This window comes from Tursiops truncatus, chromosome 7, assembly GCF_011762595.2.
Source record: "Tursiops truncatus isolate mTurTru1 chromosome 7, mTurTru1.mat.Y, whole genome shotgun sequence".
Lineage (NCBI taxonomy): Eukaryota > Metazoa > Chordata > Mammalia > Artiodactyla > Delphinidae > Tursiops > Tursiops truncatus.
Window position 1 is genome coordinate 70872772 of NC_047040.1, and position 13163 is coordinate 70885934.

At 41.7% G+C, this 13163-nt stretch overlaps 1 protein-coding gene across 13 annotated transcripts in view; it reads left to right on the top strand.

Annotated features, from left to right (window-relative positions):
• Positions 1 to 13163, top strand: part of RBMS1 (RNA binding motif single stranded interacting protein 1) — a 212789-nt gene that overhangs the window by 71431 nt on the left and 128195 nt on the right. For 2 of the 13 annotated variants that reach the window (XM_033860106.2, XM_033860100.2), the window contains exon 1: positions 10320 to 10660. The exons of the other annotated variants lie outside the window; for them this stretch is intronic. In XM_033860106.2, coding sequence (XP_033715997.1) covers positions 10592 to 10660 — 69 coding nt within the window. In that variant the 5' untranslated portion in view covers positions 10320 to 10591. Of the gene's footprint in view, positions 1 to 10319; positions 10661 to 13163 lie in introns of those variants that run through there. 13 annotated transcript variants of the gene reach the window in all.

Here is a 13163-nt window from a genome sequence, read left to right on the forward strand (position 1 = left end):
TAAGCTTGTTTTACTTTTAGGACAGAATAATATCTGTTTCAATAGGACTTGCATGCATTTTGAAGGTATTGTTTATTTATTCATTAAACCAATATTTGAATGCCTAGTGTGTGCCATGCCCTGAGTTGGGGCTTGAGATGTATTGGTGGTTTGACATGTTAATAATTTCTATAAGATAATATGCAGTGTGAAATCAATTATAATTTTCTCTTATAACAAGGGAAACATTACAGCTAAATGAAATTCATAGATAATTTCCAACCTTCAGTTTGACCAACCTCGAGTCAGTTAATAAATTGACCAGTTTGTTTCACTTTTTCCTATTGGTTTTATCTTCACGTCAGCCATGAATAAAAGGAAAGCTGCATAAGGAAGGAGGAGGAAAAGAGACCAGTCAAGAGACCTGAACAAATATGAACCCTCAGATACCAACAAGTACTAATAGTCATTGCTCTATGTGTGAACCATTTACATCTTTTTCTGTAACTGGGTCATCTCACCTGCTAAGTTATTGCTTTTGATTCACTTTGTCATTTCATATCAATTTTAAGGGTTGTGATAACCATTTTAGATATATGTCTTTTTATCTGACTTCACATAAAAAAACTTTTATGATTCACATAAAAATTACTTTTCCGATCGGAAGTCCTAGGAAGACTGAGAACTGGTACTCCAGGCCCTGCAAAAAGGTAGAAATCTGTAAGACTCATAGGTTGGAATTGATGCCGTGTGCCAGAACAACACTGAGTGATCTTTTGAGAGTGCGTGTGTCCATGTGCATGCATTTGTGTGACTTAAAACTTGATAAAGAAGTAACAGTCCAGGATGAATGTTCTCAAGTTGTGTTCGTAACTGACAACTTTAAAGCACTAATAACAGGAAGTGTGGAGTGGAGAGGTCTGATAAATATCCACAGATTTAGGCTCCTCTCCCTGTAACCTTTCTTATCATATAAATGCACTGTATATCTAAAACACCACGGGTGTAACTTGAGGTGACTGTGAGGAAATGGCTGAGGAGGGAAGCTGACAGCTCAGTTTGCTCCTTTGTGAGATTACGGTAGAGTTTCTCATTCTGCCTTGTGGAGACCGTGCGCACTGGTATGATACAGTCAGATCTTGGAAGAACTGAGTGTGTGTCATTTACTTGTAATCACTCAGTAGCTCTGGGTTCTTTAGAAGATTAAAAATGAGTGTTTGAAAAATATATTTCTGGAGCCTAGGCTACGAATAAAAAGAACACGTGTGTGCGTTTGTACGCACTGTGCTCATGTACCTGTGTGCTCTACTACACAGATGCCGAGATGCACTCTTCTCACATTTCAGCATTGCTGAAATCAGAATGCATCTTTTAATTTATGATGTCCTATAATTACTGTTGTCCATTTTTTCAAATGTTAACATCTCAGTAATTGTCAAGCATATTATAATCAGTGGCATCTTAGATTGCACGACATACAGTTTATATCCAAATATTTATAGGAGACTGATCTCAGAGAGATTTGTAGGACATTTCTCTTTTCCCCAAAAAGTAAAGCAAGAAGATTTATTCTGACAGTAATAGTTGAGGTCAAGAGAGAGAAACCATTTGATTGTGGAATACCATTTCCTTAATAAGTAACATACAAATGCAAAATGCAACATTCATTACAACACCTCTTAGGATCCCAAGTGATCTAAAGATTAGGACGCAAATTCACCATGTTTAATATAATCTGTAAAATGTAGTCTTTACGATTTGATCGCTCCATTTCTTACATTCAACTCTTTCTAATTTCAAGTAATCATCATTTTGAAAAGAGGATGCAAATCATCATTTCTGTCATTTGTGTGTGTGTGTGTGTGTGTGTGTGTGTGTGTCTGTGTAAGAAAGCTACCATTCCTCATGCATTCATGCCTCCAAAAAAATTTACTGCGTGTAAGACAGTAGGTTAAGTAACTCATTAGAGATTTACAGACTGTTTAAGCACTCTTACAAGGTTGTTAAGGCTCAAAATAAGATGACTCCACCCTCACTTTTATGGGTTGGACAGTATAGAATACAGACGAAAGCTGTATGCAATCTATAGAAGAGAAAGACTCTAGTCCTGGGGTAGGAATAGGTTCAGATTTGGAGGCTGTTTAACAAAGAACCTTCTAATAGAAATGACTAAATATGGATAGATTGAATTTATTGTCGGTCGTGGTGTCCAAGGAGAGACAGTAGCATTCATTCTATTATTGTATTATTTCTTGAGTGATTATTATACGTCAGGCACGGGAACTGGCTTTTAATAATTCTTTCCAACCTTAAGGTTCAGCTTCATGACCCAGGTCAAGTCGTTTAACCTACCTGAGGCTTACTCTCCTGTTTAAAAAAAGTGGAGGATGCCTGCCCTGCCTCCTTCCCTGAGACTTTAATGAGATGTACAATAAAGCGTTTTATAAATTGTAACATTTTATAATATGCTATGATATAATATGATACATATGATAGGTCTGAAAAATGTCTTCAGCTATTATCTATTGCTTCCTCCTAGTGCTTCCTCCAACTTAGGAGAATTTAATAGATTTTAACATTCAATAATCCTTTAGTTGAAACTTCATCACATCTGCCACTAGATCAAATATTAGATTGGGAGGTGAAGGAAGGGTGGTTCTGGGAGGATCTGTTTAATGTGTTGTCAGCATTCTCGGAGTGTTCTTCATAGTTTGGAATTAGGAATTGCTGATGTCATGGTCAGTCACATTGTCATGACAATATCAGAATTTCCTCATTTGCCTTCTCTTCTCTTGGGGAGTATCAATTTGCCACAGGTCTGTCATCCGTTTGTCCCATGTGTTAAGTGTATTAGATAACCCAGAACTAGTCATTCTTAAAGACACTTCGGGTGGAGAATTTTTAAAAGCTCCTTATGTAGCCCACTGCAGTACTCTTAACTAAATATTCTACTGCTGGAAAGTTTGCCTTCATGTGTCCCCAACTGAATAGAAATTTACTTCTAATTCTGTATTTTGTTGTGTGAACCTTCACATTTATAATTCAGGGGAGAATAGAAAGCTTTTCAGCATCCTTATTTACTTAAAGGATGTTATTAATTATTCTGTTATCCTCCTCTTCAGGTGAAATAAACTAATGTAATGGTCAGCTTAGCAGCTAAAGAGAAAGGAAACTGTTTTGTTGGGGTTTTTTCTCTGTATTTTGAATGCTTTAAATCCTAATTTGTGCTCTGGATCCCAGGTTTTGCATAGACCTTAGTTATGTCTCCCAGACATTTAGGAATGTCTTATACCTTTTATCATTCTTGGCTTATACGAGGGTTTTGTTTGTCCAAGGTATAGTTAGTTGCTCAGTCTGTACTATCCAAATTTTCTAACAGTTAAATTTTACTCATGGAAAGGACACAGTTTTTCCAGGTTTGAATTTTGTTTTTCATGATTTAGAGGTTTGGTTTTTTTTTTGGCTCTAGTTTTCCAAAAATTCTGTTGATTTCCTAAGTACTTTTTGTCTCTTCCCAAGTCATGTAGCCAGAGGTGGATGTGATTAGCTGTTTCCACAGCACATCAGCCCTTCCCTTCCTATCTCAGCTCTTATCCTTTATACATAGTTTGATCACTACAGTAGATGATTATGTTACTTCCATCTCTTTAGATAAGCTGTAATTGCAAAAATCACTTAATATCTTTCATAATTTGTAATTTTACTGTAATTCATGGAAAACTCATTGAATTATCTCAAAGTATTTTGAAAAGAAGCACTTATTTTCTTATAGGCTTGCTAAAGGATGGAGAATAACAGCTCTAATACTATATTCCCACAGTCAAAGAATGTAGAGGATTGAGGCATCCATCCAGGTAAATTAGGAAAACAGTAATCCACAATAAATGCAAAATGGAGCTTCTCTTTCTCCTGGTTTCCCAGATAGTTGACTCTCCTTTATTTTGTTATAGAATTTGATCTACAGATACAAATTCAATATAGTGTAAACCAAACGAAAACAAAAATCTTGAATTTTTAATTCATATAGCTACCCCCAAGATTTTGGTTTTTGGAAAGAATAAGGACCCAAGTACTTATTTTTATAGAAAAACATAGGAAAAGAAGTTTAACGTACAGAGAACCACTATGCCAGAAATTTGAGTGAGATTTGAATTTTATTAACTATTTTGCAAGAACAAGGCTGTAGCTAATTTATGAATAGATGATATCCAAAATTTTTTGAGTGTAAATTATTTGTTTGGAATTTAGAGGATGTTTTGCCACAGAGAGAAATATCCTAAATGATGAATAGGATGTTAGTTGTCCGATAAGCATGTATGAATCCCATAACGAAACTAATCTCTAATACGATTTTCCACTATTTTTTGAGTGAAATTATATTCTCAGTTTCAGTTCAGGATTCTGGAAATACCTTTCATCTAATCACCATCCCAGCTTTTAGAAGATAGTTCTTTCTGCTTCTCTCCCAACTTCATCCCACCAACTATCCCAGAAAATAAAGCTGGTGGTTGTAAGAGAGGAGTTATATTTTAGCAACTATCAGTTAAATGAGATTTAGGAGCTAGGTTGGGTCAGAATATGTATTTGTACTATTAACTATATGTTCTAATATTGGAAATTTTGCCTTTATAATCAACTGAATGGAAATTCAATGTAATTTCATATCTTTTTAAAAGTGACTCGCCCAAGGTCATATTCATGGTAACTGAAGCTCAGATACACACCCAGGATTGAGCTCCTATGTTTTTCCCTATGGGGTTTGGACTTGAACCATAGATCATAGTAATAATAACGATCACGAGTGTCATTGGAGCTTGGAGACTTGGAGTCAGAGAGACCTAAGTTCAAACCTCAGCTCCATTATGTATTAGATCTGTGGCCTTGGAAAGGTTGCTTAAGCCTCTGAGCCTCAGTTTTCTCTTCTATAAAATGGGCTAATCATTCTCTAATGGTGGGTATGTGTGTGTGTGTGTTGTGAGTGAATGGGGGGCAGGGGAGAGGAACCTGCTGAGAAATTGCCTAGAATATAGTAGTTACTCAATAAATGACAGGTATTTATTAGTCCATTCAGAGAAGCAGCAGCAGGGCAAAGCCTATTTCTTCTGTTTTGTTCACCAGGATAGGTTTAAGAATCATTAGAATGTTGTTTTTGGTAAGACTCATCAGAATTTGGCTTTGTTTATGTTGTTCTATATGCCTTCTAGGATTATAGCTATAGAGCTATAGTTTTATTACAGTGGTTTCATTTTTATATACATGTGATTTTATATGTATCCAGGGAGACTTTAGGTCTAGAACAAGAATTATAAAATTTTAAAAAAGCAAAATAGTAAATAATAGAAAATATTGCTGCTCCTTTAGAAACAAGACACTTTATCAACTCTATTTTGTACCAGGAAAGAACAGAAATTTAAAGAATCTGCTGACCTCATAATTTTTTTTTTCCTTTTTCTGTTTTGCTGGGAGCTAGAGGCTTGCGAGCTTTTAAACATAAGTACTCTCAAATGTAAACAATTTTTTTAGCATGAACTGTTTACACTAACCAATACTATTTGGTTGTATTTTATTCCTTAAAGATTGTAATGTGAAGTAATGTTGGATGAATTCTTCCTCTTCATTCTTTTCTGTTTTTAATGTGATCCAAATAAAAATGGGTGCTTGAAATTATTTAGCAGTGATAGAGGGATAGACCCTGCTACAGGTCTATTCTTTTGTTGATAGCGGTGTTCTATTTTTATCTCATTGGACATCTTCTCTCCCCCTATTTTTTTCCCTTCTTTCAAAGCTTAGCTTTCCCACCACACTTTCTTTGTAGTAATTTTACTCAAAGGCTCCTCTCTTATATGAGGTTCAGTAATGCATGTGTTGGAATGGGGGCTCTCCTAGCCTTTTGATTTTGCTGCTGCCTTCAAGGAGCTCATTGATTAGTGATGATTTCAGCAGCAGTCACCCCAAATCTACGTCCTCTCTCATACCATCCATCTCTCTCCCGCTCTTTTTGTTTTTCTTCTCATCTTCACAGTGCTTCTTTCTGAATGTCCCTCAAACAAAACATTTATACAGCTGAGCTCCCCACACCCATGTTACATCCTGTATTGATCTCTCCCTGCAGTGGACTGGCATAGCACATGATTGTCTAGACCACTTGGCTGGCACTTATCACTTAATGCCTTGCATTTTTCGTGTCCAGCAACTCGGTGCTGTAGAGGTTACGAGTACTCACCTGGGAATTGTAGCATTATTTATAAGGCTTTTTTGAGTCCACAGCATTATAGTGTTGAAGGAGCACAGGACAGGGTCTTTTAACCCTAGCTAAGCCTAGGTTTAAACATTTACTTGCTACTTCCTTGCTCTATGGTTAAGTCAGTCAGTCTTAACTTGTTTTCCTCTCATCTGTAAATGAAGCCTAATAACCCTTCCAACCTCATAGCGTTGCTGTGAAAGTGAAATGAGATGTGAAATTAATAAATGAAAGTCTCATTTTCAGAATGTTTCTGTGGGACAAATATCTTCTCAATTCAAGAGTCTCAGATTGCAGTTATACAAACACTTGGGAGTAGCCAAGTCTCATCTGCTCTACAAGGCTGCAGGCTCCTGCATGTACTGATGGCTCCATCTTTATTATCCTCATTCATAGCCCCCTCCTGCCTCACAGTGTGATCTCTGATACCACTCACAGTCTTCCCATTCATACAGAAATGGCTCTGGTCCAACACACAACCTCTTTAAAGGAAACAGGACAAAAACAAGTGTGGGAGAGAAACTTGAGTTCACCTAGCTCTTGAAACAGACCTTCTGTCAGACTTTTTTTTTTCTTAAACCTCTTAGAGTTAAGCCTTAGAAAGCGTCTTCATTCAGCCATTCAACACACAGTTCTCCTTACCTAAATTTGCTCTTTTTTTTACTTGTCAATTCCAACTACACCCTTGCTCCTGCTCTTGGATGGTCAGCCAGCCTTACTAACATCAGTTATTTACACAGTATACCCACTTAAGTCTACAAACCACCACTCTGAAACCTGGAGACACAATAATGACAGCTGCCATTTATTGAGTTTGGTACTTTTGTTGGAGTACCATAGATACACTTAAGACCGTCAGGGAGGAGTCTGGGACTCAGGTTAACTGACTTGCCCAAAGCCGTGTGGCTAGCAAGTGGAAAGCTGAAACGTGCAGCCACCAAATCTGTTGGGCTGTTTTAATTTTGTTCCTTAGATTGCAAAGCCCAGATTCACTTAAGCTCTCTGAGAAAGAGGGGTGGGGCTGGTTAAGTGTACACACGGAGGGGCTGTTGTCAGTCGCAAGAGCCAAAGCAGCTTCAGGGACTCCATCTCACGGCCAAGTGCTCACCCGCTCCTGGCATCTGCTTGCCTCTCCGCTTGCTGCCAGTCAGCTTCCTGTTACTCATAGTTTCTGCTTCCTCATAACCTTGCCTTGCATATGGTTTTGGCTTTTTGTGGCCTCAACTCTACCCCCTGGCACTCTTGCAGTTTCTGCCCCTTTCCTAACTGGAGTTTTCTGAATTAAATTCCCAAGGGTGAGGATCTGATTGGCTCCGCTCATTTTTTCAGTCCCAGCCATGTCATAGGTCACTGGCCTATCTGTGGATTGGCTGCCCCTGGGTCAGATTCCCACAACTTTACCCACCAGCTGAGCTGCGGGAGGAGGATGTTGTCTGACCGCCCAGGCAGCAGTCTCAGTTTCCCTTTCAGGAAGATGAGCATCTACAGGGCAGATTCCAAAGCCCTAATTCTTACCGTGATAACTTGCAGTTTCTCTGGAATGTTTCCTTACTTTGTCTTAAAACATATTTGTTTCAAAGGTCAATAAACTTTCCCAGATGAATCTCACTAGGATCTATTCCTATAATCATTTATAACTAAGCACTTGTGAATATCTATAATTGAGTATATATACATATATGGTTTCATGTTTCTGTTATTTCTCTTAGGTTGGAATTATTTGGGCTTTAGTGACTTTGTTACATTTTATATTTTATAGTCTTTGAGGGTGGAAAATCTATCTTCTCCTTTCTTTGCAATGCTTTACCTAGTTAAGTGCGTAGTACCTACCTAACTCTGGAACTTCTGAACCCTGGCTTGTAGACATTGTTTTTAAAACTATACACCTTGAGTTATCTCCTTTTATGTCATACACTATATAGAACACTTTGTTTTTTTGCTATTTAGATATCCTTTTTATTCTTAAAAATAGTCCTTTTAATATTTTTAGTATTCTTAGTATATTTTAGTATCTAGTATTAGAATTGCTTTTGTATTCCAATTTAAATTTTATTATCATTTAAAATCATGTCTTATCCCTGTAAAACAATTGCAGGGTATCAAATCAAGTCTTCCCATTCTAGAATAGCACAATATCCAAAGTATCATGACCTTAGAGAAGAGCCATAGAAAAATTAATCTATGCTGTTCTTTTGTGGTTTAGACTGTGGTTTCCTAAGAGACCAGTCATGACAAGTGAGGTTGTACATGGAATTTTTTCCATAGATGACAGGTTTGAACTGCTGGGGTCTTGGGCATTAAGTTCTCAGGAAAAGGCATCTATGACTTGAACAGTTCTACTTAAAACCTTATATTTTATACCTGTGGTAGATAACTTGTGGTAAAAGGTCCCTGTGAGAGGAGGCAGCAAAGGGGCAGCCCAAACAATCGTAAATGCATGCAGTAGCCCGAAATAGCATATATATTAACACAGAACTGAATGTTAGTTGTATTGTTTCTATTAAATCATTTTAAAGAACAAATACGTTTCTGTGAATGTTATCTAGCAAGTTCGTACTTGCCCATTGTGCACCTAGTACTGCACTTAGAGTAAGTTTGCTGCTGCTTTTTTTTTTTATGAAGAGTTAAGAATTTTATATATATATATATAGTTTGTGTATATAGTTGTTTTCAATCAGGTGTGCTTGAGAATGTTGGGAGCCCTTCATCATATGGAGGTGGCTCCCTAGGTCAGCAGTAGGAAGGATATCTAGGATGGATATTTTTTAGTTCCTTGTTGCTGGAAACACCCTTGAATGGTCACAGCTTTGCTAGAAGACTCGGTTTCCATAGGGGACACTTTGTTTTCCTTATGGCAGCCAGAAGTTGAGAGCCTTCACTTCTTAGCCGAGTTAGGCTTTTTCATTATCATGGCAGATGGCCCTTTCCAGGAAGGCGTTAGAGGCCAGAGGCCAAGGAAGAACGCTGTAATATTGACCGCTTAGTGCGGTAATATAACCCTGTAATAGTCACTGCTGAACAGGCCAGCTGTCCCAGTGGCCCATCCACAGACCGCGGGGCTCTTGCCGGTGGGACTTGCTGTAGAGGCCGTCTGCCTTGCACAGGTTCTAGGCTAGATACACTAACGAACGCAAAGGCGATCCAGAAAAAAAGGCGGGGGGCATCTTGAGTCGCCTTAATTTCAATTGAAAAACAAAGGAAACTACCTCCTCACTTTGTCCCTGTTTTGCAGTTTCTGTGTCCCTTCAATAGAACACATTTGTGTCGCATCTCATAATTAACATATAGAAGGATCACACACTTCCAGTTTTCGGGAAGGCTTACTAAACCGATGGATTGAAATGATTTTCGCTATTTGACTTTGGCATCTTGAAGGTAAGCTTGCCAACTCTGGCATAGGAATGAAGTACGAACTTTACCGTGCGTTTTTGCGGTTAGGGGGTGGGGAGTGGAGACATTTTCTCTGCTAAAATTTTAGCGTGCGAATTGGGGGAACGGGGATTTGCAGAGGTTTGATGGAAGGCTGGTTTGTTCGTTGAAGTAGGAGTGATTGCCCGCACCTTTTCTGGGGGAGTGGACGGTCGGGGGGATAGTTTGGAAGGGTGAAAGAGAAAAAGAAGACTTGGGACCAGTTGGCTTCCTACCCAGGTGTTAGCGTGATCCCCGGCGCGGTGCCCTGAAAAGGGGCTTCGAGCCCGGGTGCAAAGCTGCCGCGGGTGCTGAAGCCAAGAGCCGAGGGGGAAAAAAGAAAAGACGAGGGGGGTGGGTACTCCAAGGAATGTGCGGCATGCGGGGAGCCAGACCCAACCATTGCACCAGAGCGGGGGCGCCGGTGGCTCCCCGGGCCGCGCGGCCCCCGCTCCGGCCCCGAGCCCGGGAGGGAGCGCCCGGGGGCCAGCCGGCCGGCTGGGCGGCGGGCGCGGCGCCGGGCGGGAGGGCGGGGAGGCGCTGGTGGGCCTGGGCGCGGCGCGAGGCGGTGCGCGGCCGCCTCCCCGCCCCCGGCCGGCGCGCTCTCGGGGCGGTGGTTGAGGCCGCGGGAGGTGGGGACGCGGCGGCGCTGCTCCTCCGCTGCCGCCGGGAGAGTCCGCGGCGCCGCCAGCTCCGCGGGCGAACTCCCGTCCATGGCACGCAGGGCGGCGGCCGCCGGAGCTGCCAGAGTCCTGCCTGCCGCCGCCGCGCCGCACTTTTAGGAGAGTCCGGAGGTCGAGGGCGGAGGAGAAGTCAGCCCGGAGCTGCAGCCCCAGCCGGCCGCCGCCGCGCGGCGAGAGGGAGTTCCCAGAGCGGCCGCGGCCCCGGCCGGCCCCCTCCCTGCGCCCTCCCCCTCGCAGCGAGGCTGCCCCGCGCCCGCGCCCGCCGCCTGCGCCCGCCGCGATGATCTTCCCCAGCAGCAGCGGCAACCCTGGGGGCAGTAGCAGCTGCAGGACGCCCTATCGCAAGCAGGTGAGGCGGCGGCGGGGATGCCGCGGGGAGGCCGGCCGCCGCGCTCTACAAAGGGTGGCAGCGCTCGGCCGGACTCCGCGGTCGTCCTCGGAGGGACCGGGCCGGGCGGTGACCTTGTTTCGCAGGAGGCGGCCCGCGGGGACGGCTCGGGCCGGTGACCTTAGCCGGGGAGATGCCCTCGCCCCCTCCGGCCGGGCCGGGCGGGACGCGGAGGAAGGGGAAGGGGCGGCGGCGCGGCGAGAGCAGGAGCGCGCCGGGGGCTTCGCCCAGCTCTGCAACAAGTTTGGGTTTTTTTCCGGAAACCTTTGTGTGTGGAAGAGTACGATAATAAGTCTTAAGATTGGGATACAACAATCTTCACTTGGAACCTCAAAGAACCTGCCCGATTCGTACGAAACCCGGAAGACGTGTGTGTGTGTGTGTGTGTGTGTGTGTGTGTGTGTGTGTGTGTGTGTGTGTGTGTGTGTGTGTGTGTGTTCGCGCTCGCTCCCCCTCCCATTTATATATTAAAAAAAAAGAAAAGAAAGAAAAAGAAACAGGAACTTCTACTGTCACTTTCTCAAGGTTTTCAGTTTTCAGCAGCACAGGGAAATCCTGTGACATCCTAGTTGCAGAGATACTTGGATAAGCCTGAGTCATACACATGCCTTTTCCTATTTTAATACCGTTTCATACATTTTTTAACAGATTGAACTCCAAAGGCACTTTAGTGGTTAGATCAAAATCCCCTGCCGGGAAAAGGAGTGGAACTGGAAGCTTATAGTCATGGCCTTTTGTTTTGTTTTTCATCTTTGTTTTTAAAAGAAGGTTACTGAAGCCATGTTGTGGTAAATCTCACGGAGGCTTTCAGCAGCAGCATTAACAAGACCTAGCTTTAAATTATGTAAAAAATGTGCAGGTCTGTTTAGAAAAGGTTAAACTGATTTAGAGGTCAGTGGCAAGATGCTTGTTGAGAAAACAAAAACACGATTGCAGATATTTTTCTTCCATAATCTCTTGTCTACATCCTTAGCCACTGAGACAAATCAATTAAGTTATTATCCCAATAATGATTCAATCAAACTGTATCCTTCCATGCAGACCATGGCTCTGTTAAGATCATGACAGATGACAGTGATGCCTGGTGGCTTTCCTAAAGGCGTTCACAGGATTATTGATTATGTTTAGTCCTTTTTGTTCTCAAAGTCATTTTGGGGGGTGGGGTAGGGAGGGCACTCTTACTATAAGTATATCTGAAAATGATGCTAATTTTCTGATACGATGACTGTCAAAAAGTATTGTTTTCTGGTGTTTGGTTCTTTCACTTGTTAGCTTTCCCTTACAAAGACAGTAAACACACCTGGTCTGTATGCCCTTGCTTTCCAAGTCAATGGAACTTTTACCTGGTTTAAGAAAAGCCCCTTCCTTTAATTTTTTTTTTTAAAAAAATCTGCATTTGTGACTTGGCTGAAGTATATACTAAAATTTGTCAAGATTCAGAAGCTGGCATCTCTAAAATCTCTTCATGTGGCCTCATTTAAAATAAATGCCCTCAGATCCAGTACACTTGCATCGACTTCATAAATGAAGCCAATTTGCAATAAATATTCTCCTGAATCCTCCCCCCGCCCCACCTCCCTCTACCTGAAAAGATGGCTAATTATGTAAGGGCCTTGTGTATTCATTTATTTGTTGTCGGAACCCGGTGGGGTGTTAGCTCTGAAATGGGGAAAAGGCTCTGAGGGCGAGGCCTTTTGCTGTGAGGGGCTGGAGGTTTTGTGTGTGGAGGGGGACAGCCTGCTGGTCTGGAGCACGCTGATAAGATGCTCTTCTTTTCACTAGGCTCTCCTTAGATTCAGAGACTAAAAGGGCTGACTGAATCAGAAAAACAAACAGACTTTCTTTTTTCTATAGGCGAAGAAAGAAATGAATGTGTAGGCATTATACAGACACAAGACCCCGGGTACCAGTGGTATTTGAGTCAAAGGTTTCTTTTGTTAGTATTTAGCCATTCACTGGGAAAGCACACTTCCAGCAAGGGGACCTGGTTACCATGAGTGACTTTGTGATCTCATCCTGGCTTAGTCTAAATGGGAAGTCTAATTAATGCTTTTTATAAGATTTTGTGACATTAAGCTTGCACCTTTCAGTTCACGTTAGTTTGTTCATTTTGATGAAAGAATAGGTCCATTTTAGGTTTATAAGGCAGTTTGATTTTCATCTAGAAATATATGATCAGCTGTTAGAGCTGATTTCAGATAGTTTGCCTGAAGAAAACACTGAATGCGAGGAATACTTAAAAATCACCTTTGGAAAAAAAAATAAGCTGGAGTCACACTTGTATTATACATATATATTAATAGTGGCAAACCATCACTGAGCATCTTATAGCCTGTGGGTTGCTGAGAACCACCCAGCTATAGGTGGGTTAACTCATTTAGTCATCTTGACAGCCCTGTGAGGTAGGTAATGGTAATATCTCCATTTTACAGTTAAGAAAACTGAGGCATAGATTAAGTACCGT